This window comes from Saccopteryx bilineata, chromosome 3 (genome assembly GCF_036850765.1).
Source record: "Saccopteryx bilineata isolate mSacBil1 chromosome 3, mSacBil1_pri_phased_curated, whole genome shotgun sequence".
Taxonomy (NCBI): Eukaryota; Metazoa; Chordata; class Mammalia; order Chiroptera; family Emballonuridae; genus Saccopteryx; species Saccopteryx bilineata.
The window spans coordinates 42,028,997-42,054,848 of NC_089492.1; the positions used below are offsets into that span (position 1 = coordinate 42,028,997).

The 25,852-nt window shown below is 43.0% G+C and overlaps 2 protein-coding genes across 4 annotated transcripts; one reads left to right on the forward strand and one right to left on the reverse strand.

Annotated features, from left to right (window-relative positions):
• Positions 1 to 2,419: 2,419 nt before the first annotated feature.
• On the reverse strand, positions 2,420 to 12,848 carry LOC136329601 (uncharacterized). 2 transcript variants are annotated; one of them, XM_066266031.1, is made up of 4 exons: positions 12,273 to 12,848; positions 11,756 to 11,812; positions 4,061 to 4,183; positions 2,420 to 3,121 (listed from the first exon to the last, which is right to left on the reverse strand). In XM_066266031.1, exons 1-3 carry the CDS (start codon positions 12,843 to 12,845, stop codon positions 4,079 to 4,081), a joined length of 735 nt encoding a protein of 244 aa, XP_066122128.1. In that variant the 5' UTR covers positions 12,846 to 12,848; the 3' UTR covers positions 2,420 to 3,121; positions 4,061 to 4,078. The 2 variants fall into 2 exon arrangements, with proteins under 2 accessions (XP_066122128.1, XP_066122129.1); XM_066266032.1 differs by lacking the exon at positions 11,756 to 11,812.
• On the forward strand, positions 12,681 to 25,841 carry CCNE2 (cyclin E2). Of its 2 annotated transcripts, none has more exons than XM_066266030.1 (12): positions 12,681 to 12,793; positions 13,981 to 14,016; positions 14,115 to 14,211; positions 14,294 to 14,350; positions 15,501 to 15,652; positions 16,631 to 16,766; positions 18,783 to 18,929; positions 20,215 to 20,310; positions 22,351 to 22,485; positions 24,227 to 24,338; positions 24,802 to 24,959; positions 25,713 to 25,841. In XM_066266030.1, the coding sequence occupies exons 2-12, from the start codon at positions 14,003 to 14,005 to the stop codon at positions 25,824 to 25,826; spliced, it is 1,218 nt and encodes a 405-aa protein (XP_066122127.1). In that variant the 5' UTR covers positions 12,681 to 12,793; positions 13,981 to 14,002; the 3' UTR covers positions 25,827 to 25,841. The 2 variants fall into 2 exon arrangements, with proteins under 2 accessions (XP_066122127.1, XP_066122126.1); XM_066266029.1 differs by lacking the exon at positions 12,681 to 12,793 and adding an exon at positions 13,033 to 13,051.
• Positions 25,842 to 25,852: the final 11 nt, after the last annotated feature.

A 25,852-nucleotide genomic window follows, 5' to 3' on the forward strand; every position in this document is an offset into this window, starting at 1 on the left:
TAACTAATCATTACTCAATAACTATTGGCAGTGTCTAGTGTTTTAAGAACTAGAGATACCTCAGTGAATAAGACACAGAGGTCGCCTTGACCTGTGGTGGCGCAGTGGATAAAGCATCGACCTGGAAATGCTGAGGTCGCCGGTTCGAAACCCTGGGCTTGCCTGGTCAAGGCACATATGGGAGTTGATGCTTCCAGCTCCTCCCCCTTCTCTCTCTCTGTCTCTCCTCTCTCTCTCTCTCTCTCCTCTCTAAAATGAATAAATAAAAATTAAAAAAAAAAAAAAAGACACAGAGGTCAATGATATCATGGAATTTGGACCTGAAGATGTTCTTTTAACATCTGCATCAGAAAAGGACATTTAAATATAGATATTTTAGCAAGATACATGAAAGGTAAATAAGCTGCGTCCAGTATTTTAGAAATGTGAATTTAATTAATATGTATGCAGGTCCCATACACAAGTGCCAGGTACTGTTTTACATACTGGGAGACTGAGCACCGAACAATATAGACCAAATCCCTAGCCCTCTGGAGCTTACACTCTATCAGACAGAGTGAATCAATCAGTCTTTTACTAATTACATACGGAAGCCACAGACAGCCGAAGAAGTGTGAGGCTGATGTGAGAGGTATAAAATATAGTTTGGGACCCAGAGCTTCTGGCCTTTTCTCTTGACAACACTCAAGTTTTCCCTTATCAGGACCAGAGATATTATAAACTCTGATTTGTCCTCCTCGTGCCTTATTTCTCCCCATGCCTTATTTCTCATTCCAGTTATTCAGTTTGGATAAGTTAACAGCCTTTACCAAGTAATAAGATGTTTGGACACAGGAGATAATACAGCTATTTCTCAGCTGTGGTCAGTTGTTTTGGCTTAATTAGATTTTGAAAAAGCAGTCAGGGCCTGACCTGTGGTGGCAGAGTGGATAAAGCGTCGACCTGGAAATGCTGAGGTCACCGGTTCGAAACCCTGGGCTTGCCCAGTCAAGGCACATATGGGAGTTGATGCTTCCTGCTCCTCCCCCCTTCTCTCTCTCCCCCTCTCTCTCTCCTTTCTAAAATGAATAAAAAATAAAAAAAATTTAAAAAAGCAGTCAGCCTGACCAGGTGGTAGTGCAGTGGATAGAGCGTCGGACTGGGATGCAGAGGACCCAGATTCGAAACCCCAATGTTACCAGCCTGAGCAGGGGCTCATGCGGCTTGAGCGCGGGCTCACCAGCTTGAGCCCAAGGTCACTGGCTTGAGCACACGGTGACTGGCTTCAGCATGGGATCATAGACATGACCCCATGGTCACTGGCTTGAAACCCAAGGTTGCTGGCTTGAGCCCAAGGTCACTGTCTTGAGCAAGGGGTCACTCATTCTGCTATAGCCCCCTGATCAAGGCACATATGAGAAAGCAATCAATGAACAACTAAGGTGCCACAACGAAGGCTTGATGATTCTCATCTCTCTCCCTTCCTGTCTGTCCCTATCTGTCCTTCTCTCTGTCTCTGTCACAAAACAACAACAACAAACATTCTGCAAAGGTGTGATTCAGCATTTTTCAGGGTCCTATCAATCCCATAACTCACTTAATATAAGGACTCCCAAAACCAATAATGAACTGCCCATCTCCATCTCATCTCTAAAGTATTAGTCACTGCGTATCCAGCTGTTCGTTCAACAACTGCAGATTCTTGCCCTGGCCGGTTGGCTCAGCGGTAGAGCATCGGCCTGGCGTGCGGGGGACCCGGGTTCGATTCCCGGCCAGGGCACATAGGAGAAGCGCCCATTTGCTTCTCCACCCCTGTCACTCCCTCCTTCCTCTCTGTCTCTCTCTTCCCCTCCCGCAGCCAAGGCTCCATTGGAGCAAAGATGGTCCGGGCGCTGGGGATGGCTCCTTGGCCTCTGCCCCAGGCGCTAGAGTGGCTCTGGTCGCGGCAGAGCGACGCCCCACCCCGGAGGGGCAGAGCATCGCCCCCTGGTGGGCAGAGCATCGCCCCTGGTGGGCGTGCCGGGTGGATTCCGGTCGGGCGCATGCGGGAGTCTGTCTGACTGTCTCCCCCGTTTCCAGCTTCAGAAAAATACAAAAAAAAATACAATATGAACAAAAAAAACAAACAAAAAAACAACTGCAGATTCTTTTGTATGAGGCACTGTGCTAGGTCCTTGCTTCACTTATAATCACATTTGTAAACTAAAAAGAGAAATACAAATACTCTAAGATAAGACAATATGAGTAGATGCCATTTGATTAAATAAAAGTAACTAGGGCCAAGAAAAGGGCAGCTCTGATGACAGCCTGCTTTGTGCCAAACACAGTCCTAGACACTGTACACAGCTTCTCTCATGTGATGTGGAAGGCTTCGTGAAGGTCTTGGGGTCTAAGACCATCAGTGATGGGAAGAATTAGGAAAAGCAGAAATGTAGTTTCAACTGAGTATTTATTGACTAATACTGGCCAGGCACAATGCTAGGTACCCACTGGTGAACAGTGTGGGTCCTGCAGTAAAGGGCTTTCAGTGGGGGATACAGAAAAATAAGTAGGAAATTACAATCACCATATAGTATGATATATGTTACAATACTCTGTTGTACATGACAAAATTGACTCAGTTTCTTGAGCTAAACTATGATGGACTGGCTTATGTTACTAGGAACCTAGGGTGAATCCAGGGCTTACACGAGGAACCTCGCTCCCTCTCTTCTGTGTGTTGCCATATCCTTTTCCAGGTGGGGTGTTCCTCCAAATGAACATTCTTTGACATGGTGGCCACAAAGGAAAGAGGCAGACTTCTGAGCTAGCTCTAGTGGAAGGGAGACTTGGGGGGGAACTCTGACCCTGCTTGAACCACTTAGCTTTCCCTGAAACTGGGGCCAGAGAAGAGGCCCTGTGATTGACAAGCTAGGTTGTAAATACCTACTCCTGTTGGTGGGCAGTGGGTAGGTTCTGATACCAGAAGAGAGGGAGTGGAAGAGGAAGAAATATATGTTGGATGACTAGAAACAGGACTTCCGTACAGAGACCTCTGGCGGGGGCGCTGCTGTTGTGGGAAACAGCAGGGACACAGAGAAGGGATGTGCACGATGGGTTCCGGGATGGTGGTAGATTAGTTTGGCTGGAGCAGTGGTCACACCTAAGAGAAGGAAGTAAAACCAGGTCCAGATTGTAGAAGGCTCTGAATGCCTTGCTAAGGACTTGTAGGGAAAACAGCTGTATTAGGCTTGCTGGCTTGTTTTCCAGCTGCAAGCACTTTGCATAATTAATTAGTACATGAGCACATGGCACAAAGCCACACGTGTCGCCTATATACAGCCAGGGGTACTTTCCCTCTGCACGGATCTCTGGCCGCCATCACGAGGAGTGGTTTTCCTGACCACTGGCCTGCTGCCATGAGAAGAGGTTTCCCCCTGCCTGTTTGCTCCCGAGCTGGCCGTTGGCAGACTCTAATAAACGGAATGACCCATTGCTTTCTGGCTCCACAACTCCTCTACCGTTTGCCCAAATCCAATGTAAATCTGTTTGGCCTCAGCCACCAGCATTACAACATCCTATTTTAAATTTTTAAAAATATTATGAGGCAGTGGCAGCTGTGCAGGAAGTTGACAAAGCAGAAATAAAGAACTCAAGTAAAAGATGATCAGGCAGCAAAAGGTGACAACAGGACACAGAACAACTGGGTGGATGTAGAAAATAAGTATAAGAAAATACAGAAACATTTCAGAAAATAAATGACAAGAAACACAAGAGAGAGGAGACACCACTGTAAGGGATTCTGGAAGACATAAAGAATAGAAATAAAAGTGAGGAAGATAAAACAGCAATTAATAAAAATCATTAGAGAAGGAGTGATAAGTGATATAGAAGATAAGAAAAAGAAAACTGCACAACTGTAAAGTTAGTGTCCTGAAGAAAAAACCCCAAAATGGAACAGAACACATTTTTAAATACAGCTCAATTTGAAGAGTGGTTTAGAACTGGTATTTAAGGGAGAACCTGATGCAGATCGCAGACCAAAGTTTAGGAACTAGGTGGGGAAGGAAGGCTGGAAAGCCATTGGCCAGGCTGCACTGACCCGAGCAGGTCCGAGGGGCTATCTCCCCGACTTCCTCCGTGGGGTGTCTAAGGAGCCTCTTCGGAACTGTGGCAGCCACCAGTGCGAGTCTGAGAAGAGGAGGTTCAGCACAGTCTCAATTACCTACAAAAGTGGGAGGCAGGTGCAAAGTGAGTAAATGAAATAACTACTTCAGAAGCTCCTTCAACCAGTGTGCAATCAGAGAACCAAAAACTTGAGCGATTAATATAATGAACATGTAACCACCACCCAACTTTATAGAACCTTAACATTTTACTCTATTTGTTTCAGGTGCTTTTTTTTTTTTTCCTGAAGTTGGAAACGGAGAGGCAGTCAGACTCCAGCATGCGCCCGACCGGGATCTACCTGGCATGCCCACCAAGGGGCGATGCTCCGCCCATCTGGGGCACCTCCCTGCTGCAACCAGAGCCATTCTAGCGCCTGAGGCAGAGACCATGGAGCCATCCTCAGCGCCCAGGGCCAACTTTGCTCCAATGGAGCCTTGGCTGCGGGAGGGGAAGAGAGAGACAGAGAGGAAGGAGAGGGGGAGGAGTGGAGAAGCAGATGGGCGCTTCTCCTGTGTGCCCTGGCCGGGAATCGAACCTGGGACTCCTGCATACCAGGCCGACGCTCTACCATTGAGCAAACCGGCCAGGGCTTGTTTCAATGCTTTTAAGGAAATACAACTTAATCCATATAGTTGAAGCCAATTACGAATCCTCAAGTCCCATTCATCGCCTCTTCCCTCACCCTAAGATACCATGATCTTGAAATTGATTATTTTTGCAAAGCATGCTTTTATGCTGTTACTACATAAGTATCCATAACTATGTGTAATATGTGCTTCACATGCTTTCAAACTTTATATAAATTATATCATACTGAATTTATTGATCTAAAATTTGTTTTCACCCCTCTAAACATTGTCTCTGAAATTTATTCATGTTGATATACATGGCTCCACTTCATTTTACCTACAGCACAGTACTCAATAACACGACTATACCACAATGTATTTACCTATTCTTTTGTTGGTGGACCTATACCTAGTCTATGGCCCAGCAAGTCCACTCCTTGGTTTATACCCAAAAGAAATGAATATGTTTGTGGACGTACAAGAATGTTTAGAACCTTTACTTATAAAAGTTAAAAAGTAACAAACTATGTCATAATTATACAATAAAATACTACTCAAGGCCCTGGCCGGTTGGCTCAGCAGTGGAGCGTCGGCCTGGCGTGCGGGGGACCTGGGTTTGATTCCCGGCCAGGGCACATAGGAGAGGCGCTCATTTGCTTCTCCACCCCCACCCCCTCCTTCCTCTGTCTCTCTCTTCCCCTCCCGCAGCCAAGGCTCCATTGGAGCGAGGATGGCCTGGGCGCTGGGGATGGCTCCTTGGCCTCTGCCCCAGGCGCTGGAGTGGCTCTGGTTGTGGCAGAGCGACCCCCCAGAGGGGCAGAGCATCGCCCCCTGGTGGGCAGAGCGTCGCCCCTGGTGGGCGTACTGGGTGGATCCCAGTCGGGCGCATGCGGGAATCTGTCTGACTGTTTCTCCCCGTTTCCAGCTTCAGAAAAATACAAAAAAAAAATGAAAAGGAACAAAGTACCACTACATGCAACAGCATCAGTGAAAATCAAAAACATTATATTAAGTGAAAGCTAGACTCAAAAGCGTATATATATGATTTCATATGTCATATATACATATAGAATCTATGTATATTAATTCTCTAGTATAGAACTAGTAAAATCAATCTATAGTGAGAAAAAGTCAAAACAGTGGTTGCCTCCAGGAAGGTAGAAGTGGGGATTAACAGGGAAAGAAAACTTTCAGGGAGTGATATAATATTCTACAACTTGACAGGAGTTTGCGTTACACAGTATATCCATTAATAATGTGTATTTAACACATATTTTTCATTATAAATTTTACCCCCAAAGAAAAATATCTAAACAAATATTGAAATCTGTTAATGCTAATGGATTATAAAGTATTTAGTTGTAAGTGTACTAATATCTCCAAATATATTTGGGAATGCATCAAAAAATAGGATGGAAGAGGAATGGATATATAGAGAGATCTGTGATAGAGTAAGCACAGCAAAATGTCGATGGAGTTAGGCGGTAGGTATATGTGTGTTTATTATAAGTTCCTTCCATTTGCTGAACATTTTAAGTTTTCACAATAAAACATAGGGGGGATACTTTAATATCTGACCTCTCCATAAACAACTTGATTTTATGCTGCTCTAAAGCCCATCCTCCCTTTATCTTACCCATTTTAGTAAGTGACAACCCTTCATCTAGTTGCTCATCTTTGAGTTCTCTGTTCCGTACGTCTAATCCACCAGCACATACTTTCAGTTCTAACTTCAACATATATCTTTTTTTTCCTGCTCCAATGACTGTTTTATTTACTTCTTTTTTATTAATTTTACTAGGGTGACATCAATAAATCAGGGTACATATGTTCAAAGAAAGCATGTCCAGGTTATCTTGTCGATCAATTATGTTGCATACCTATCACCCAAAGTCAGATTGTCCTCTGTCACCTTCTATCTAGTTTTCTTTGTGCCCCTTACCCTCTCCCAGCCTACTCCCACCCCCCGCCCCGTAACCACCACACTCTTGTCAATGTCTCTTAGTCTCGTTTTTATGTCCCACCTACATATGAAATAATGCAGTTCTTGGTTTTTTCTGATTTACTTATTTCACTCCATATAATTCAACATATATCTTGAATGCAGCCACTTCTCATCAACCCTGGCACCCCACCCTGTTTCAGGCCACCATTATCTTTCACCTTGATCGCACTACTCTACTAACCGCTCTCCCTGCTGGACTATGTTCTCCATACTGCCAACACAATGCTCATTTAAGACACTCCCTCCTGCTCCTCTCCTCCTACTCTCTCCCTTGTCCACTACATTCCAGCTATACTGACGTTCTTGTTGTTCATTAAATATGCCAAGGTCCTCTGGACTTACTGTTCCCCTGCCTGGAATGTTCTTCCTCCCTATCTGCGTGGCTTGTTCTCCCACTGCACCGTTCTCTGCTTGCACATCACACCAGAGAACTCCGATCTAGGACAGGGAACCCCTAACTAGGACAGCACTGCCCATCACATCTCTATGCTGCTTTTATTTTTCCTCTTCCTTCTTATTACTGAAATACATTTATTTGTTTTTTATGCCCCTCCCACTAGAATTAAGCTCTGAGGGGACAGGAATTTTTATTTGCTTCAATACTGTGTCCTAGTGTGTGACAGATTACTAAATGAACTATACAGAAAAAATGTCAGCTCCTCTTGAATCCTTCCCAGATCCCTCCCTACCCACCACAGCTAAAGTAGTCCCCTCTATCAAATTATCTTATTTTACCTTTTCCATAGTGTTTAATGACAGTTATTTGTTACACATTTATTCTCTGTCCTCTACCTCAATAGAATGTAAGGTCCTGTAAACAGGGCCCATTTCTTGTTCACTGCCATATCCCCCAGTTAAAAAGCACAGTGCCTGGCCCAGAGCAGGCTGATCCACATGTACCTTCCTACCTTTTCAACCTCTACCCAGAGCTTCTGGCTTTCTGTTAACTGCCCGGTTTATCCCTGTTCTTTCTCCACACTGTGTTGTATCACAAACCCTCAGGGAGCTGGACCAACCATGTCTAGTGTATGCTCTAGTTCTCACATCTAAGATGCCTTCCTTCTGAAGCCACCACCCCTACCTTTCCTGCAATGGTGGCCATGAGCAGCTCTAGCAGAGCCAGGCCCTCTCTGCCTAGACTCCTTGAGTTCCAGAGGCCAGGAACTGCTCTGATCCTAGACGGAGGCACTCAGCTGTGTCCCTGCTGGGTTTTCCAATGGGCCAGCTACAAAGCTCTCTCAAGGAAGTGTTCCCCAAAGTCTGGTTATAAGGGCCACTCCCAGTTAGCACACCTCTGCTCATGCTCCATTCATCCCACAGAGCTCTGGCCAGCCAGGTTCCAGCCAGCAATGAAAGAGACAGCCCCAGCCCTTGAAGCTCCCCAAAGCCTGGTAAGGGCAGTGGTAGAGGCACCCATGGTGGGGAGAGGGGAGCAGCAGGGGAAGTAGGAGTATAAAGAAAAGACCTATCTCAGGGCAGGGCAGCTTTCCAGAGACGGCAGTGTTTATTTGAATATTAATGGCTATATGGGAGTTAGCTGGGGGCAGAATGAGAGATGCAGGTACAAGGTATAAGTGAGTAGGACAGGTGTGTAGAAAACTGCATCCAGTTGGACTTCCTGGGTACATGAGCCTTTGTGTGTTACGGGTTTTGGCCTTTAACCCAAGGTGATCCATAGCAAGGCAGTGGCAGTGTGGGAGATCTGTGCTTTAGAATTTCTACAGAGCTTTGACAAAACACTGGAAGGCAGATTAGAGAGGGCAACATATGTCAGGAAAACCAGTTAGGAGATTACTGCACTCATGGAAAAAAGATTGGAGTCCTAAACTAAGACAGTGGAAAAACCAGAGGATTCATCTGGAAATGATGTGGTAATGGGAGACAGCACAGCACAGGGGTGCCACAGTCAGACTCCACTATGAATCTTGGGCATATTATATTTGTGCCTCAGCTTCCTTAACTGTAAAGGAGGAATGACAGTAATAGCACCTACCTCATAGTATTGGTGGAGGAGTATAGGAATTCATACAATGTAAAGGCTTAGAGTAGAGCTTAGCACATCATCTTACTCAGCAAGTAAGATGGAGCTCAGAAAATAGAAGAAAGGAATGACTAAATGACTTCCAGCATTCTAGTTTGGAAACTAGCTCTGCAGTTCTCAATATGTGGCCCCCCGGGGTCCCAAAGACTCTTTCAGGAGTACCAAAAGGTCAAAACTATTTTCACAATAAAACTAAGACAGTTGGCTTTTTACAATGGACAAATATGACAAACACTACCAGGTGATCAAGGTCAACACCAACAGTTATAAACCATGTTGATAGTATATAACCTTGACATTAAGTGATAAAAATGGCAATTTACCTCTGTGATCTTCTTCCTCCCAACCCATAACCTCAGTATAACCATGAAAAAAACATCAGACAAATTCCAATAGAAAGGCATCCTACAAAATATTTGACCAGCACCCCACACAACTGTCACGGACATCAAAAATAAAGTCTGAGAAACTGACACAGCCAAGAGGAGCCTAACGGAGACATGGCTTCTAAGTGTGATGTTTGGATCCTGTAGCAGTAAAAAGACATTGGGATAAAACTAAGAAAATGTGAATAAAGTATGGACTTTAGTTAATAATGCATTAACATTGGCTCACATGATAAAAAAGGCAGCACAGTAATGTAACGTGTCACCAGTAGGGGAAAGTGTGTGAGGTGGCATGGTGGGTAGAGTAGATGAAAGCTCTGTTCTACCTGCTCAATTTCTCTGTAAATCTAACATTTTTCTAAAAAACAGTTTATTAATTTTAAAAACCCTAATATTAATTCTACCATTCATCATTCTAACCATAGAGAATGAAAAGTTTCATAATGGGATATCCTATGCATCCTTTAATTTAGTATTTGCCGAGGTCCTACTATGTGTGCCTCTGAACTGCTCGGTCCTGGCTATGAAAAGATGAAAACAAGGTCCAAGGCCTAGTGGAAAATAAAAGATATTTTAATAGATAATTATTGTCCTGTGAGGTGAGCATAACTACAGAGGAAGGGGTCTGGGAAGGCTTCACAGAAGAGGTAAAAATGCAGAGAGCAAGAAATAAGTGGGCTGGGCCTAATCTTTTAAAAACCTGGGCCCCTAAGTATATTCTAGGTTTTTCTCCCCTTCTCTTCTGAAAATGAAAGCACTGTAAAGGCCAATAGTTTATTTATGATGGTGTTTTGATTTTGCATGTACATGGGGGATAATGTAATTTAAAAAATGCCCAAATTCATGAAATTATTACAAGTATACAGCAATTTCATACATTTCAAAATAAGTGAATTTTAAAGCTGGGATGAGTGGTAAAAAAGAAGGGGAACTAAAAATAAACATATAAAAACATGAAACAAAAATAACATTGAATAATGATGCCTAAAATAGATACTCTACATGATGACTACATGAACAAAATTATTCTGGGAACAGCAATTTTATAACTCAGCTTTCTGTTTTATTCAGGATCCTTAAAATTAATTTCTATGGGTATAAACTAGTTATAGGGGGGTGGACAGTAGAGCCAAGAGCTAGCACTGAACATCTGCTCTGTTACAGGTGCAAGATGGTCTCAATATACATGATCAAATGTAATCTTTAAAACACCCTTGAAATAAATGTGTTGTTTTATCTTTTCTAGAGGACACCCATGCTCAGAAAAATCCCATAGCTGGCAGCAAGACAGAATTGTAACCTCAGTCCAACTGACAGGCAAGCCCATGTCTGTTTAGTCTCACTTGATCAATGACCAGGTATATGTAATATGGCAGAGTCATTTGTTAGGAGTGTTTTTAATTCCTCCTTTACTATGATTGCACTCTCTTCACTTCATAGTCAAGGGCATTGACCAAAGTACATTTTAAATTCCGGAGTCTTGTTTTCAAGTAATTTACTAGTTAGCCTAGCTCTGGGCATACAGTACTCCAAGGTTAATCCTAAAATGTTAATCGACATCCCTGGTATTTTGATTATCAAATTCATTCATTCTGGTATCCAGTTCTACTTCGTTAGATCTCTAAGTTTCACAATAAACAGCGTTTTGAGGGGGCTGTAAAAGGGAGGCAACTCCTCCCTTAACGACAGAGCCCTCGTAAGCATTACAACTGGTATGAAGTTTCTAGGGACTGACAAAATCCTGGTCTCTTCTGAGTCTGTCATCTTGGGCAAGACTCTATTTCCTCATGCGTAAATTTGGGAGAGAAACAATTACTTAGCGTCACGAGACAGTTTTAAGAAGCGAAAGAGAGGCCCTGACTGGTCGGCCTAGCGTGCGGAGGACCCGGGTTCGATTCCTGGCCAGGGCACACAGGAGAAGCACCCATTTGCTTCTCCACCCCTCCGCCGTGCTTTCCTCTCTGTCTCTCTCTTCCCCTCCCGCAGCCAAGGCTCCATTGGAGCAAAGATGGCCCGGGCGCTGGGGATGGCTCTGTGGCCTCTGCCTCAGGCGCTAGAGTGGCTCTGGTCGCAACATGGCGACGCCCAGGATGGGCAGAGCATCGCCCCCTGGTGGGCAGAGCATCGCCCCTGGTGGGCGTGCCGGGTGGATCCCGGTCGGGCGCATGGGCGCATGCGGGAGTCTGTCTGACTGTCTCTCCCTATTTCCAGCTTCAGAAAAATGCAAAAAAAAAAAAAAAAAAAAAAAAAAAAAGAAGCGAAAGAGAAAGTGGAAAAATGGACTCTGCTGGTCCCAAAGCCCAAAAAGCACTCGTTATTTCTAGGCTCCAAGGTCCATATGGAACACGCAGCACAAAAGAGGGGAGTAGACCCTGGGTGGGTCCCAGCCGCCGCCTCCTGGTGCAACTCGGAAGGGCTCTGGCCTTCGCCGCGAAGCCAGGCGCCCCCAGGGACCAATCCGCCGGCCCTCTCCCGCGGCTCACTCGCGGGCAGGTCAGAGAGACGAAGCCGGCCGGCCAGGGTCTGGCCGGAGCTGCCTGGGTTCACGGTAACCCAGGCACAGCTCTTGCACCCCGGGAGTCTTTGTTCCTGTAGGCAGCTCCTGCCACCTATTCCGCCACAAAACCTGTTCGCGAAGTATCACCGGCATGTCCTCCTGGGAGATGTCCAGTCTTGGGGCGTGCTGGGGCGAGGGCGTTAATGGAGAGAGGGAACCCAAGTTTAGATACGGGGGCAAAGGGAAGGAAATGCGTCGAGCCCGCCTCCTCCCGCTGTAGCTCGGAGGCGGGCGGCCGTCTCCCGCGCGGGCTCCGCTGGGCGCGCCGGTGGCGGCGGGCGGGGCCCGGGGCCTGCGCTTAGTGGGACGGCGCTCCCGCCCGGCCCGGGCCCACCCTGGGAGAGGCACCGCGCTCACGGGGAAAGTGTATCACCCCCGCCCCCTCCGGAGCAGTACACCCTTGGGGGCCCCGGAACTGGAGGCTGGAAGCAGAGGAAGGAACGGCGGGACACGGTCCGAACGTTTCCTGCGCAGGGACTAAAGCATAGGAAGCCGCCGAGCAGGAGCAGGGTGCAGAGGAAGCCACCCACGGGGAGGGTTAGTCGGTCGGCAGAGCGGAGAGCGGGAAAACAGGGTTGATCCGTACCTCGGTCTGGAGCAATGTGCAAGATAGGCATCCGCGAGCGTGGCGCCCTCCTGCGTGGCCCCTGGCAGCCCCTGGCGGGTCCTGGGGCCAAATGCGGGCCGCGCGAAGATACACGTGGGCCGTCGCGCGCCCGGCTGTGTTTACATTCTGCAGCCGCTCCACGTTGTGCAGCCGTCCCCGCCTCCCATTGGCCAGCTCGCAGCCCAAGTGGCGCTCCTCCCGCGGGGGCGGGCCGCTTGGTCTCGCGCCTCGAAGGAAAACCCAGTTTCCATTTGGCCTTGGCGGGACGGCTGGGGTGCACCACAGATGGCCACTTCCTAGCCACTCGATGCTTGCCTGAGCGTCCTCCGCTTGGTTGTACTCTGGGGCTGAGCCGCGGCCTGACACGCTCAGGATCCGGGAGTTGAAAGCGGGAGGGAAGAACAGATTGGCGGGAGGTGCAGGAGCCGACCGGCAGGGAGCCGGGTCGCGGAGGAGGAGCTTTTGAAAGACTCCCTCCCGCCGGCGGGCCGCGCAGGCAGGTGAAGTAGAGCGCGGGCGGCAGCCGCCTGAGGGCCTGAGAGGGGCCCTCATCCCCTAGAGGTGAGCCGATGCCACTGAGGCAGGGCGCGCGCCTGCCGGGTAGCCGCGCGGGCGCACTGGGGAAGGGAGCGCGCTGACTGGAGGTGTCAGTCTGAGGCGCATGCGTGCGGGGCGTGCCCGGCCCGGCCTATATATTGGGTTGGCGCCGGCGCCAGCTGAGAGCAGAGCGGTAGCGGGTTTGGCGGTGAGGAGGCGCGGTGTGTAAGGCGGGATGCGGGAGGAAAGAAAGCCCCCCTCTCCCGGCGAAGCCCCTAGGCTGCTCCATTCCGCGGGCGGGAGCCTGAGGGAGGAAACGTGGAAGAGCTCAGTTCTAGGCGGCTGGTGGGATGGGTCCTGTCAAGACCTTTGGCAGGGGGTCGGGGCCGCGACGGGGAAGGTAGGGGTGCCCCTCAGTGCCAGTCCCACCGGAAAGCCCTTCATCCTGCGGTCTTCTCTCGCCCACCCGAACTTGGGGAGGTATCCCGCGGGAGAGGGTGGGTGTCTGGGTCCTCTTCACGGGGAGAAAAGCTCCCCGACCAGCAGTTTCCCTGTCTTTCAATGAACCCGCGTTCTTTCGCTGACACCCCCATCTGGAGCCGGGGTCCCGGCGCCCCGTCTAGACGACGAGCAGGGCCCGGTGGGGCTGGGAAGGAGGAAAAGGAGACTGAAGGACGTGACACAAGTCTCAGCTCCCTCCGCCCCCTGCTTCCCCGCCACTGCGGCTCCAAATTGGCGCGGAACCGGCTTCTCCACAGCGTTTCGCCGCCACAGCCCCCTCCGAGGCTCGTCCAGGACGGAGTGGGGTCGCTGTCTCCGCCCCGCTCGTGGTGCACCGGGGAGAGGGTGGAGGGTGGGGAGAAGACCCATCTGGGGGAGACCTTCCTCCCTGCGCACTCGGGGTGCTGGGGCGCGCTTTGTAATTATTTGGAGTTTTGCGCTCTAGCTGTACAGCAAGTTGAGGAAATGCAGACATGTGCCCAAAATTAATACCATGAGCTAACTGGTGCGGTGCCGGCCAGCATGGTAGAATGGCTCGGGCCGTCTCCTGCGGGGCTCCGGCCGTAACCTCCGAGTCAGCGTCTGATTCGGCACTTGGAGAATATAGAGGGCGGTGTGTTTGACTCGGGTTTCCTCTCTTCCCCTCTAGAGGTTTCGTACATCTGAAGAGAATGTCAAGACGCAGGTAACATTATTTGTCTTGGAGATATGTTTCAGTGTTAGCTGCTGCCTTTGAAACACATGACTAATTAAACGTTTTGTTTTGTTTTTAACTTACAACAGTAGCCGTTTACAAGCTAAGCAGCAGCCCCAGTCCAGCCAGACTGATTCCCCCCAAGAAACCCAGATAATTCAGCCCAAGAAGAGAAAAACAGCACAGGTGAGTTAGGGGGAGAGAGGAAGGCGGGAGAGGAACTTGCTTGTCGGGACCTTAGTTTAACAGTAGTTTTTTCTATTTTTAGGATGTCAAAAAAAGAAAAGAGGAAAAGGTCGCCAAGAAACATCAGTATGAGATTAGGGTAATGCAGAATTGGGCTGGGTTGGTTTGGGGGAAAGGGAGCTTGGAGAAAACAAACGCAGGACGAGTGAGACTAGGGTTGGCTTTGCAGTAGAAAGATGCTTCTGACACATCTACTTTTGATGCCCCCAGAGAGTCAGCAGGAGGGCACTTATCTTAAGGGTGGTTTATATGTTCCTGAATCCTACTTACAGCTGCAGTGTAAGTTTGCCTTGAAGCAGCTGGTTCCTCTTTGTATTTCGCTCCCTCTTGGAGCTAGCTGCCTAGTGCACCAGGGCCCGCCTAATCTGTCCCAATGTACTGCTCTTTGTTCCTCTCCGACTGTAGTGGAGGATACTAATAGCTGCTTCTTGGGGCATAAATAGGACGTGAGGTCACTAACCACCAGACTGGCACCTAGCCCTTTGCTACCTATTCCTATGTGTTGTAAAGAAAACACTTCAGAGACAGTGGTTCTTTTTGAAACCAGCACTGATTGGGGAAAGTATCCTCAAGTAGTATATAAGTAATTGATTCCATTTGCTTCCATTTTTAAGGTTTTACCTGCAAGTAATTTAAAGTATCAGACAAAGCAGGATTAACTGGACCGGGGGCGGGGAGGGGTAGTTTCACAAAACAGGGTGCCCTTGCCACTACTGATGAATACAAATGGAGGAAGAACTTCAGTTTTATAATTATGAAAGTTATTAGTGTCTGACTACAAATGCTCCCCCAATATCTAATGTCTTGTATTTCCAGAATTGAATTTTGTTGTCTAGAACAGTGTTTTTCAGTGGCGGTCTGCAAAAGATTTAACCACCCTGCTGTTGTATGAAGATTATAGACCCAGTGATTTTAGTCAAATTCACTTATGCTCAGGGTGATTTCTGCCTTAGTGGTCCCCGAAATAATTCTATTTTCACTGATTCTCAAGTTTAAAAGGTTGAAAACTACTGGTCTAGAACATCCTGTTAATCTTTATGAACTGCTATTAGTTATGTGGCTTATTTATAAAAATATGTCAACTTGTTTAACTACATTGTCAGCATGTTAGCTAACGATGGTATTTGGGGAAAACTAGACTATTTAGAAATATTAGCTTACATTTGTGAAAGATCCCAGACAAAAAGTTGGTTTCCTGTTGCACAAATATTCTTTTTTTTTAATGACAGAATTGTTGGCCACCTGTATTGTCTGGAGGGGTTAGTCCTTGCATTATCATTGAAACACCCCACAAAGAAATAGGAACAAGTGACTTCTCCAGATTTACAAATTACAGATTTAAAAATCTTTTTATTAACCCTTCACCTTTGCCTGATTTAAGGTAAGAAAAATTTCAGTAATTTAATGTCAGCAGTTAAAATTGTACTGATTTTATATATGGCACTACTTTATTTTTTTACTTCATGTTAAGATAGACATAAAAATTTATTTTCTTTACTAATATTTGAGCATATTTAATCTGAATAGTGCTATTTGCAAATGGTAGGGAAATTAAACTATAGAAATGATTCCTGAAAGTATAGTCTTTGATAGGGAAATTTAAAACATTGATTCTGTAAAGTTATTTTCATTTGCCTGAGTACTCTAAGCCTTATCAGAAAAGAACTGAATCACTTTTCCAATGGAGTTTAAATTATTTGAATTGTTAGGTTGGAAGCATTTTAACATGTACAGCATTATCATTAGATATATCGACCCTATTTATTTCTTACCAAGCTTAGTAACTAAGGTCTATAATTCTTTTTTCTAGTTAATGACTAGGACTAGGATGTACAGCTTATACAAAACATCTAGTGTAGTAATTTATATTTTACTTTAATAAGGAAATTAATGGACTCATTTAAACTTACCAATCCTTCCCTTCCCCCATACTCTATCCCACCTTACCCCCACTATAAGTGACTACTATTGGTGACCTATTTGGAGGTGATTGAGACTTGTCTCTACTGGGATCATATGCTTTAATTATTTACCTCTTTAGTATTGCATTTGAAAAAGCATGGTAATCTTAAACAGGAACCTTATAAATTATAAATAAATGGGGACTAGAAAACACTCAAAACCTACAAATTTAGATTATCATAATCCAAGTTTTTGCTGTATAATTTCAGGCTTTTCATGCTAAAGAAATAGTTTCTAAAACTTAAGGTAGCAGCTTTTTCCTAATTTACTTTAAGAGTTTCTCCCTTCCAAGTTCTAATTGAAAATTGGATTTCAGTATCTTAAAGTTGAGTTTTTACAGATAGCTTATATATTATGTAGATCACACAAATTATTTCTTTTCACCCCCTTTCCATAGCTGGGCATGTTCAAATGATGTCTGGCTAAACATGTTAAAGAAAGAGACCCGATACATTCATGACAAACATTTTGAAGTTCTGCACTCTGACTTGGAACCACAAATGAGGTCAATACTACTAGATTGGCTTTTAGAGGTATGTTCCAGCAATACAAATTTCCTGTCTCTGTATAACATAAATGTACCTTCATTGTGCCCTCATATTATACTGTATTATCCATTGCCAGCAGCCATCTTGGGGACGGAGGTACTTACTGTATGTAGTTGATGGTATCAAAATGGAAAATTACTGTCTATAAGAGTAAAATCATGAGAACATAGCCACTACATCCCATATAACCCCAACCCAATTTAGAATTGGTACCTGGGTATTGCTGTGTACAGGCAGCATTCTAGGTGCTGAGGATATTCAAGATGAATAGTCTAGTTAACAAGGTGTTTTGTTTTATTTTGTTTTACAGAGACAGAGAGAGGGATAGATAGGGACAGACAGCAACAAAGAGAGATGAGAAGCATCAATCATCAGTTTTTCGTTGCAACACCTTAGTTGTTCATTGATTGCTTTCTCATATGTGCCTTGACCGTGGGCCTTCAGCAGACTGAGAAACCCCTTGCTCAAGCCAGCGACCTTGGTTCCAAGCTGGTGAGCCTTGCTGAAACCAGATGAGCCCGTGCAAAAGCTGGCGACCTCGGGGTCTCGAACCTGGATCCTCCGCATCCCAGCCCAAAGCTCTAGCCACTGTGCCACCGCCTGGTCAGGCTAGTTAACAAAGTTTTGAATTCTGCTATGCAACGTGAAAAAACCAGGACTAGGCTTCAGGGCCTTCAGAAGTCCTTTTCTGAATCACCAAAATCAAATTGATTTGTAATCTTGATTTCTATGTCCTACACAATGAGGTTTTTAATATCCAGAAGCCCTACACCCTCTAGGCTTCATGTAGCTTCCCTATATTATAAACCTCTATTTCTTTCAGAAATGCACTGTACCATTAATCTAAAGGAATAATAGTGATCCTGAAGTCCTTAGAGATGTGTGCCAGAACTTTCTTGTTTATAAAGCCCATTCCCTTTCTCTGGATAATTCGAAAATAATTATTCTATTAGGATAACTATAATTCTATTTAGAATAATCTTTTAGAATAATATTCTAAGGACAATTCTAAAATAATTACCATTGAGTAAATGATTACTTGCGTTGAAGACAAACATTTTCACTCTTAGTTTCCCTATCTCTAAGGTAGAGAGAGATGATGTATTCTAAGGGAGAAAAACTACATGCTTTTTGGTGGAGTAACAACATGGTAAAGCAGACCTGTCACAAGCTATTCAGAAAACATTTTTAAAACTACAAAGTGTCCTTCTCAGTCAAATCATCTTAATTCCTTATTCTGACTAGAAAAGAAAATTGTTTTTTAATCATGTGAGTACAGGAAGATTTTTTTATTTTTCCCTAAGTGTTTAATGATCATGGAAGCAATTTAAGCACAATTATGTTGATTTTATTTTTAACATTAATTTTTATCCAGTGGTTGTCTATCAAATTTATTCTTATTTTTCATTAAATATACTACTCACAAAAATTAGGAGATATTTTATAGCTTCGTATTCATTTTGAAATATCCCGATCTTTGTGAGCAGGATATATGATTATATATGCAAAACTATCGAATATAATATATCAGTGTTAAACTACTTTGTCTTAGTATACAGGATTGGGAAAAAGGATTATGGTTCAGATGGAAAATAACCACTGTCATTTTTTTAGTTAAATATCTACCTAAAATGATGAGAATCAATTGGAACTATTAGAATAAGACTATAAATTAAGCATGAAAACCTAGCCATTTGTCAGCAATAAACAATTAGGAAATTAATAGAAAAAAGTTCTCATTCATAGTCAGTTCAAGTATAAATATAACTAGGAATAAATGTACTAAGTTCATGTGGGGAAAAGAACTGAAAGAGTAAGTGAGGGTGGTAATAGATTTATCTTCTTAGTGCATGTTATCTACCCCAAACCCCTCAGCATAGCTTTGGTATCCTAAAAAGCAAAGTTGGGCTTAGGAATATTATAAAGCCTAGTATGCTAAGATATAACTTTCTAATTTGGAGAAATTCATGGAATATTTAAATCTCTTGGATTTTTGTCTAGGTATGTGAAGTATACACACTTCATAGGGAAACATTTTATCTTGCACAAGACTTTTTTGACAGATTTATGTTGACGCAAAAGGATATAAATAAAAATATGCTTCAGCTCATTGGAATTACAACATTATTCATTGCTTCCAAACTTGAGGTAAGTTCTGAGTTCACCCAGAGACATATTTATCCACCCAGTTTTTAAAATCAACACATAAATTCCAGAATATATTACTGTAGTACTTTGATATTAACTCCTTAGGAAAGATGGTGGTTTTTTAAAAAATGCATTCTCTGAATATTATGATTTGGATACAAGGATGAATTATCATAGTTCCTTTTCAGTATCTAAACTTCTGTTTTGATTCCGGAATTAGCATCTAAGTGAAATGTTCCATGTCTCATTCTGCCAAACAAAATATGCTGATTATGTGGTGGTGGTGCAAGAAGGCAACTCCTTTCCTGAGATTTTCCTTCACACCTCAGTATACTTTTCTTAATGCATGATGAATATCCTGGCCAGGTAACTCAGTTGGTTAGAGCATCATGCCAATGTACCAAAGTTCCAGGTTCACTCCCTAGTCAGGGCACATACAAGAATCAACCAGTGAATGTATAAATAAGTGGAACAACAAATCAGTGTTTCTCTCTCTACCTTCCTCTCCCTCTAAAATCAATAAATTTTCTAATGTGCTGAAGATCATTATGAATACCATTAATACCTTCCTCTGAAATTTTTGAAGCATATGTTATTTGGAGGGCAGGAGGACTAAATAAATCATGCATTAATTTCCTTGAATTTTTCTCTTTCTCCCATATTTGCCTTTTGAGTTTTAAGAACTATCTCCAAATTCTGCCAAATTTGGTGAAATAGTTTGCTTTTAGTCTGTTCTTACTAGAATCATACTTTGTTTCAGGTATCTTTCTAGACTGAAATTTTGATCTTTAGTCTGTTGTCATCTGTGGCAGGCATCTCTCTGCTCTTTTGGTCACTCTAGTTCTCTGACTGTTAAAGCAGACCTGTCATCAGCCAAACTGTACTTTCTGATAAACCATACTTTTGTATCAGGGTAAAGGAAATGTTTTCAGTTGCAGGAACTTTGTTGAATATTTTGTTTTGTTCAGACCAACAGGCAATCTTTAAACAAGTTTGACATTTTTTTATTGAAATAACTGGTTAAAATACTGTTTTTTATTAAGTAGAATTCAAGATCAATTCTATGAAAATAAGTCTCAGTCACTATAGTTGGCTAATTTAGACCTAGGTATGAAAAATGTCTTTAAACGTAAGGTTGCTTTGGCTATTGTAGAATTATTTTACAAAAATTTGTTATCACTTTGTGAAGTTGTCTTTAAAAATGAAGCCTATAGGTGATTTCTATATATATATAATTCTTTTATTTTAAACTCAGTCCCAACTATGCTTAATGTTAATTTTAAAGGAAATCTACGCTCCTAAACTCCAAGAGTTTGCTTATGTCACGGATGGTGCTTGCAGTGAAGAAGATATCCTAAGAATGGAACTCATTATATTAAAGGTAAGTAGTAATTATATCTTTATTAGTTCTAGTTTCAATTTAATAACAGTAATTATTACTGGATTTCAAAGACTACAATGTAAATAATCAACACTGAGGTGTTAGTATTAGGATCCAGTTCTAAGAGGCTAATGCAAAATACTGACAATGGTATAGATTGGAGAACTTACTTAACCTGTAAACTATTTTTCTGTATCATTCAAGTTTCCATATTGCAAATATACTACTTTCTTAATTTACATGGTTAAAACAACACTTTCAAAATGTAGGTAGTAGTTAGCATTATCATATATATATATATATATATATATGAATTCCAAAAATGATTCTTAAATCTTCTTTTCCCCTTCTTACAGCACAGAATGAGAGTTATTTCACTGAATGTTTTCTATATGCAGAAAAAGGGCTATTATTAGGAAAGTGGAGGAAAGAAGCATAAAAGTATTTAATCAAGCCTTCAATTAGATTAAAGAATGAATGTGGCCCTGGCTGGTTAGCTCAGTGGATGGAACATTGGCCCTGCATGCAGACACCCTGGGTTTGATCCCTGGTCAGGGCACACGAGAAGCAACCATCTGCTTCTATTCCCCGCACTCTCCCTTCTCTCTCTCTTCCCCTCTTGCAAGCCAGTGGCTCGAATGGTTCGAGCACTGGCCCCAGGCGCTGAGGATGACTTGGTTGATCCAAGCATCAACCTCAGGCACTGATTAACTCAGTTGATTCGAGCATCAGCCCCAGATGGGGGTTGCCAGGTGGGTCCTGGATGGGGCACATGTGGAAGTCTATCTCCCCTCCTCTCACTTAAAAAAAAAAAAAGAGTAAATACAAACTACTATAAAGTATGTCACTAAGTTTGGACATCATAGGTTTATTAATAGGAAACACAAGAAAACCCAATTAATATGACTTCCATATACACATAATATAAATCATAAATTTGTTTACAAACTGTTAACATTCAGATAACTTCGTTGGGGTCTTGTTGGCTTGTTGATACTGTTTTAATAACAAAATTATCCAGTAGTATAGTATAAGGAGGATGTAAAGGGACAATGGCATTTTCTGGGCAGTTTTACAGGTGTTAAAACCCTTTTTTCTCTCCTAATAATTTTGGACTTCTTAAAATGGTAAAGTCCCAGGGCTTCATGGAGAAAAAGATATAAATTAGTGTGTTTATTTTTAAACTTTTATATTTGTCTAGAAGTCATTGGAGATCAACAAAAAGAAAGAAAAAGTCTAGAATCAGTTCTTGAAAGATCTGAATGGAATTAGTTGTGGATCACTGAATACAGTTAAAAAGGTAGTTTTGCCCTGGCCGGCTGGCTCAGTGGTAGAGTGTCGGCCTGGTGTGCGGGGGACCCGGGTTCGATTCCCCGCCAGGGCACATAGGAGAAGCGCCCATTTGCTTCTCCACCCTCACCCCCTCCTTCCTGTCTCTCTCTTCCCCTCCCGCAGCCAAGGCTCCATTGGAGCAAAGATGGCCCGGGCGCTGGGGATGGCTCCTTGGCCTCTGCCCCAGGCGCTAGAGTGGCTCTGGTCGCAGCAGAGCAACGCCCCGGAGGGGCAGAGCATCGCCCCTGGTGGGCGTGCCGGGTGGATCCCGGTCGGGCGCATGCGGGAGTCTGTCTGACTGTCTCTCCCTGTTTCCAGCTTCAGAAAAATACAAAAAAATAAAATAAATAAAAAAAATTTAAAAAAAATTTAAAAAGGTAGTTTTAATAAAGTAGGGAACAGATTTGGAAGATCATGAGCTGCAAGAAATGAAAAAGGTAGGAATGAATAACAGGCCGAATGAACTGTGTAAATAAAGACAACTAAAGAATAAAGGGGTCTATGTCCTAATGGAGTATAAAACACAAGCAACTTTAGATTATGAGATATCTGTATCTTGAATAAAAATGCGATCAGAATAATAAAACTCCTAGGGAGAAATAAGCCTAAAAGCAGAAAGTTTCCTAAATGACTAGCTAAGAAAGTAGTCATATACTGTGATATTTATGTACCTACATTTATTAACAAACATTTTAATTTCATTAACAGGCTTTAAAATGGGAACTTTGTCCTGTAACAATCATCTCCTGGCTAAATCTCTTCCTCCAAGTTGATGCAGTTAAAGATGCCCCTCAAGTTCTCCTACCTCAGTATTCTCAGGAAAAGTTCATTCAGATAGCTCAGGTATTGACATTGTTACTGACTATATGGTAATGTTATTGTTAATTACAGGTTTTGTGTATGTTGTCTTAAATAGGCTATACAACAAACTGGCAGCTTACTGAATTAAATTCACTCCTTAATTGATTAGAACAAAACTTCTGGTGCATAAAATTCTGTCCCCAGTATTTGTTGCTTAATTTTAGGAAACAAGTTTTTAAACTGAGTGTAAATATATACATTATGAGTACTTTTCATTCCTTAAGAGCCCAAATTAGAGAAATACCTCTTTTTAATATAAAGTGGAGGAAAAGGTATTTTTAAGCCAGTTGTCTCCAGGCTTTATAATAGTATGAAGTTATTCTATATGTCTATCCTACTTTTCTTATATTTGAATACAGAGTATATATTTCACATATTAGAATTAAAATCACCTTATTTAGTTACAATTTTTTAAATTTAAGTTCAAATTAAATTTTCCTAAGCCCGCATATAACAGATAGCCTAACAAAGTAAGTAAAGGAGGGTACCGTTCTTTCCTGTCTACTTCTCATAGTATCTGAGGCTGCTGTAACTGCCGTATATAAGTGAAGAAAATCTACATTCTCACTTTAAGATGTTAAAATCTAGTAAACATATTTTGAACACTAAAACTGGACAACCAGTAAATATACTGTAATTGGCTCATTTTATAAAACTTTTTACTGAAGGCTTATTATCAACCCCCAGTACCCCAAATTATCATAAGCAATATATACCCTTTTGATAGAGTTTTGATAAATAATATAGAAACCATTTCTAGAGGTGTGTATTTCATTTCCAGCTCCTCTCATTTTTCTACCTTCCAGTCCAGGGAGGGCAAACATAAATTTAAGTTTTATTCCACTGGACAGCTATCACTATGGGTCTCTGAAATCTAGCCCTTTTACAACTCTTACTGTCTGGATTATACTGCCTCAACCAATCTCACCGGTTAGGAACATTTTCTTCTTCTGTATCTGCTTCACCGTAGTCTAACAGATGGTTCTTAAAACTATCCTGACTTGTCTGACCTGTGGTAGCGCAGTGGATAAAGCATCGACCTGGAGCGCTGAGGTCGCCAGTTTGAAACCTTGGGTTTGCCTGGTCAAGGCACATATGGGAGTTGATGCTTCCTGCTCCTCCCCCCTTGTCTCTCCTCTCTGAAATTAATAAATTTTTAAAAAATTAAAAAAACTATCCTGACTTAAAAATCTAGTAATTTTCAATGATCAAAACACTAAATCTGACTTTTAAAAACCCTGTATGTTCTAACCTAGGTTGTTGTGCTTCTGCAGGTACACCAACCCTTTTTAAAATACAGAATGAAGGTGCTCCTTATTATTTAATCTAGATGATCTGAATTACTTGAATTCCCAGGGAAATACTTTCTCGCTTACCTTTGAAACTTTCTATTCCTAGAGCACTCTCTAGTTCAAGTCTTCCTGGCTGCCTTGTCTAAGATTCCTTTAAGCCACACAAGTCTTGTCTTCCCCACTCTGGATCAGGTGCCCTTCCTACCCCAACATCATTGTGCAGTAGTCCTGCTCACTTTTTGACCTCCCATCCCCAGACTAGACTTCCTTCAGGATAGTGGCTTATTTATCTTTGGATCCCTTTAATTATAGCAGTGTTGGCATGTGGTCTGTATCAGACACTCTGAAATGTTAGCTGATATTTAGTAGTGATGTCTAGTACTTATCCTTTTCCTCCTAAATACTTGTACTTTTGCTTTTTCCTTTGTTAGCTTTTAGATCTGTGTATTCTAACCATTGATTCATTAGAGTTCCAGTACAGAATACTGGCTGCTGCTGCCTTGTGCCATTTTACCTCCATTGAAGTCGTTAAGAAAGCCTCCGGTAAGACGTTTTACCTTCTTACCTGTTCACAACTTGTAAAGAGACTATTAATTTATGAAATTTAGTATAGTTATAAACAGGAATTTAAATTTTTAATGGAAAACATTGAGCAGTGTAGTGATTACCTTCCTTTCTGTTTTTTCTAATCCTCAGTGTGTACCCAAAAATAAGTTCAAATGGAATTTAAATCCATTGGAAGTTAAACATGATTATAGCTCTAAGAGTTCTTTGAGTTTTGACAATTTTGATTTCATGTATAGAAGGTACTGGTTAAGTTCTTTTTTTCTTCCTCAAAATAGTGACATTATAAATAGTTTGAGAGTCATCTGTTTTGACTTGCTAAAACTTGATTTTGGGTTTTTTAATGTTTTAAAATACCCTTAAATTTGGAAGCAGGAACAAATTCATTAGGCATACATACGTTAGATACTTTCTGATGTAACCTTCACATTCTTTTCTCTAGGTTTGGAATGGGACAGCATTTCTGAATGTGTAGATTGGATGGTGCCTTTTGTCAGTGTAGTAAAACGTACTAGTGCAGTGAAGCTGAAGATGTTTAAGAAGATTTCTATGGAAGACAGACACAATATCCAGACACACACAAATTATCTGGCTATGCTGGTATGTTTCTTGTGGGGTTTTCTGGGCTTACTATCTAGTCACTGAAACTGACAGTAAGCATGCCAGGGAGTAATACTTCAGGCAGTTCTATAAGATAGTAAGAGGATAGAAAGCTCTAATGGGCACAATGATTTCAAAATGTAGAAAAGTTAGTAACGCAAAATTTTAAGTTTAAGACCAAGGTTGAGGGCCCTGGCCGGTTGGCTCTGGGTAGAGCATCAGCCCGGTGTGTGGAAGTCACGGGCTGGATTCCCAGCCAGGGTACACATAGGAGAAGTGCCCATCTGCTTCTCCACCCTTCCCCCGTCTCTTCCTTTCTCTCTCTCTTCCCCTCTTGCAGCCAAGGCTCTTTTGGAGCAAAGCTGGCCCGGGCACTGAGGACAGCTCCATGGCCTCCGCCTCAGTGCTAGAATGGCTCCAGTTGCAGTGGAGCAATGCCCCAGATGGGCAGAGCATCGCCCCCTGGTGGGCATGCCGGGTGGATCCTGGTCTGGTGCATGGAGGAGTCTGTCACACCCCCTCCCAGCTTCTCACTTGGGGTGGGGGAAGATCAAGGTTGTTTTAAAAAATAGCTATTTACAGCAGTTCAAATTGCTGAACCTCTAGAATATGACTAGTCAAAGTTGCAAAGACATAAAAGACACCACTTATATTAAGCCTATGTAGCCTCAAATTAATTTCCCAAAGTCTGTTTTTATTTGTCAATGCTTTATCTTAGCAGTTAATCTCTGCATGATTTCTTCACATGTGTAGGATGAAGTAAATTACATAAACACCTTCAGGAAAGGGGGACAGCTGTCACCAGTGTGCAGTGGAGGCATTATGACACCACCGAAGAGCACTGAAAAACCACCAGGAAAACACTAAAGAAGTTAATCAGACAAGTATTCAAG

What these genes read in the sequence shown, in the direction of transcription:
- LOC136329601 (XM_066266031.1), bottom strand. Translation starts at nt 12,845, where the DNA reads ATGAGGGCCCCTCTCAGGCCCTCAGGCGGCTGCCGCCCGCGCTCTACT. An exon ending in GCACATTGCTCCAGACCGAG is followed by an intron (nt 11,813 to 12,272) that starts GTACGGATCAAC and finishes CCCTCGCCCCAG; the next exon opens with CACGCCCCAAGACTGGACAT. An exon ending in CGGTGATACTTCGCGAACAG is followed by an intron (nt 4,184 to 11,755) that starts GTTTTGTGGCGG and finishes CCACTTTTGTAG; the next exon opens with GTAATTGAGACTGTGCTGAA.
- CCNE2 (XM_066266030.1), top strand. An exon ending in AACATCAGTATGAGATTAGG is followed by an intron (nt 14,351 to 15,500) that starts GTAATGCAGAAT and finishes TTTTAATGACAG; the next exon opens with AATTGTTGGCCACCTGTATT. An exon ending in AGTTCATTCAGATAGCTCAG is followed by an intron (nt 22,486 to 24,226) that starts GTATTGACATTG and finishes TTCCTTTGTTAG; the next exon opens with CTTTTAGATCTGTGTATTCT.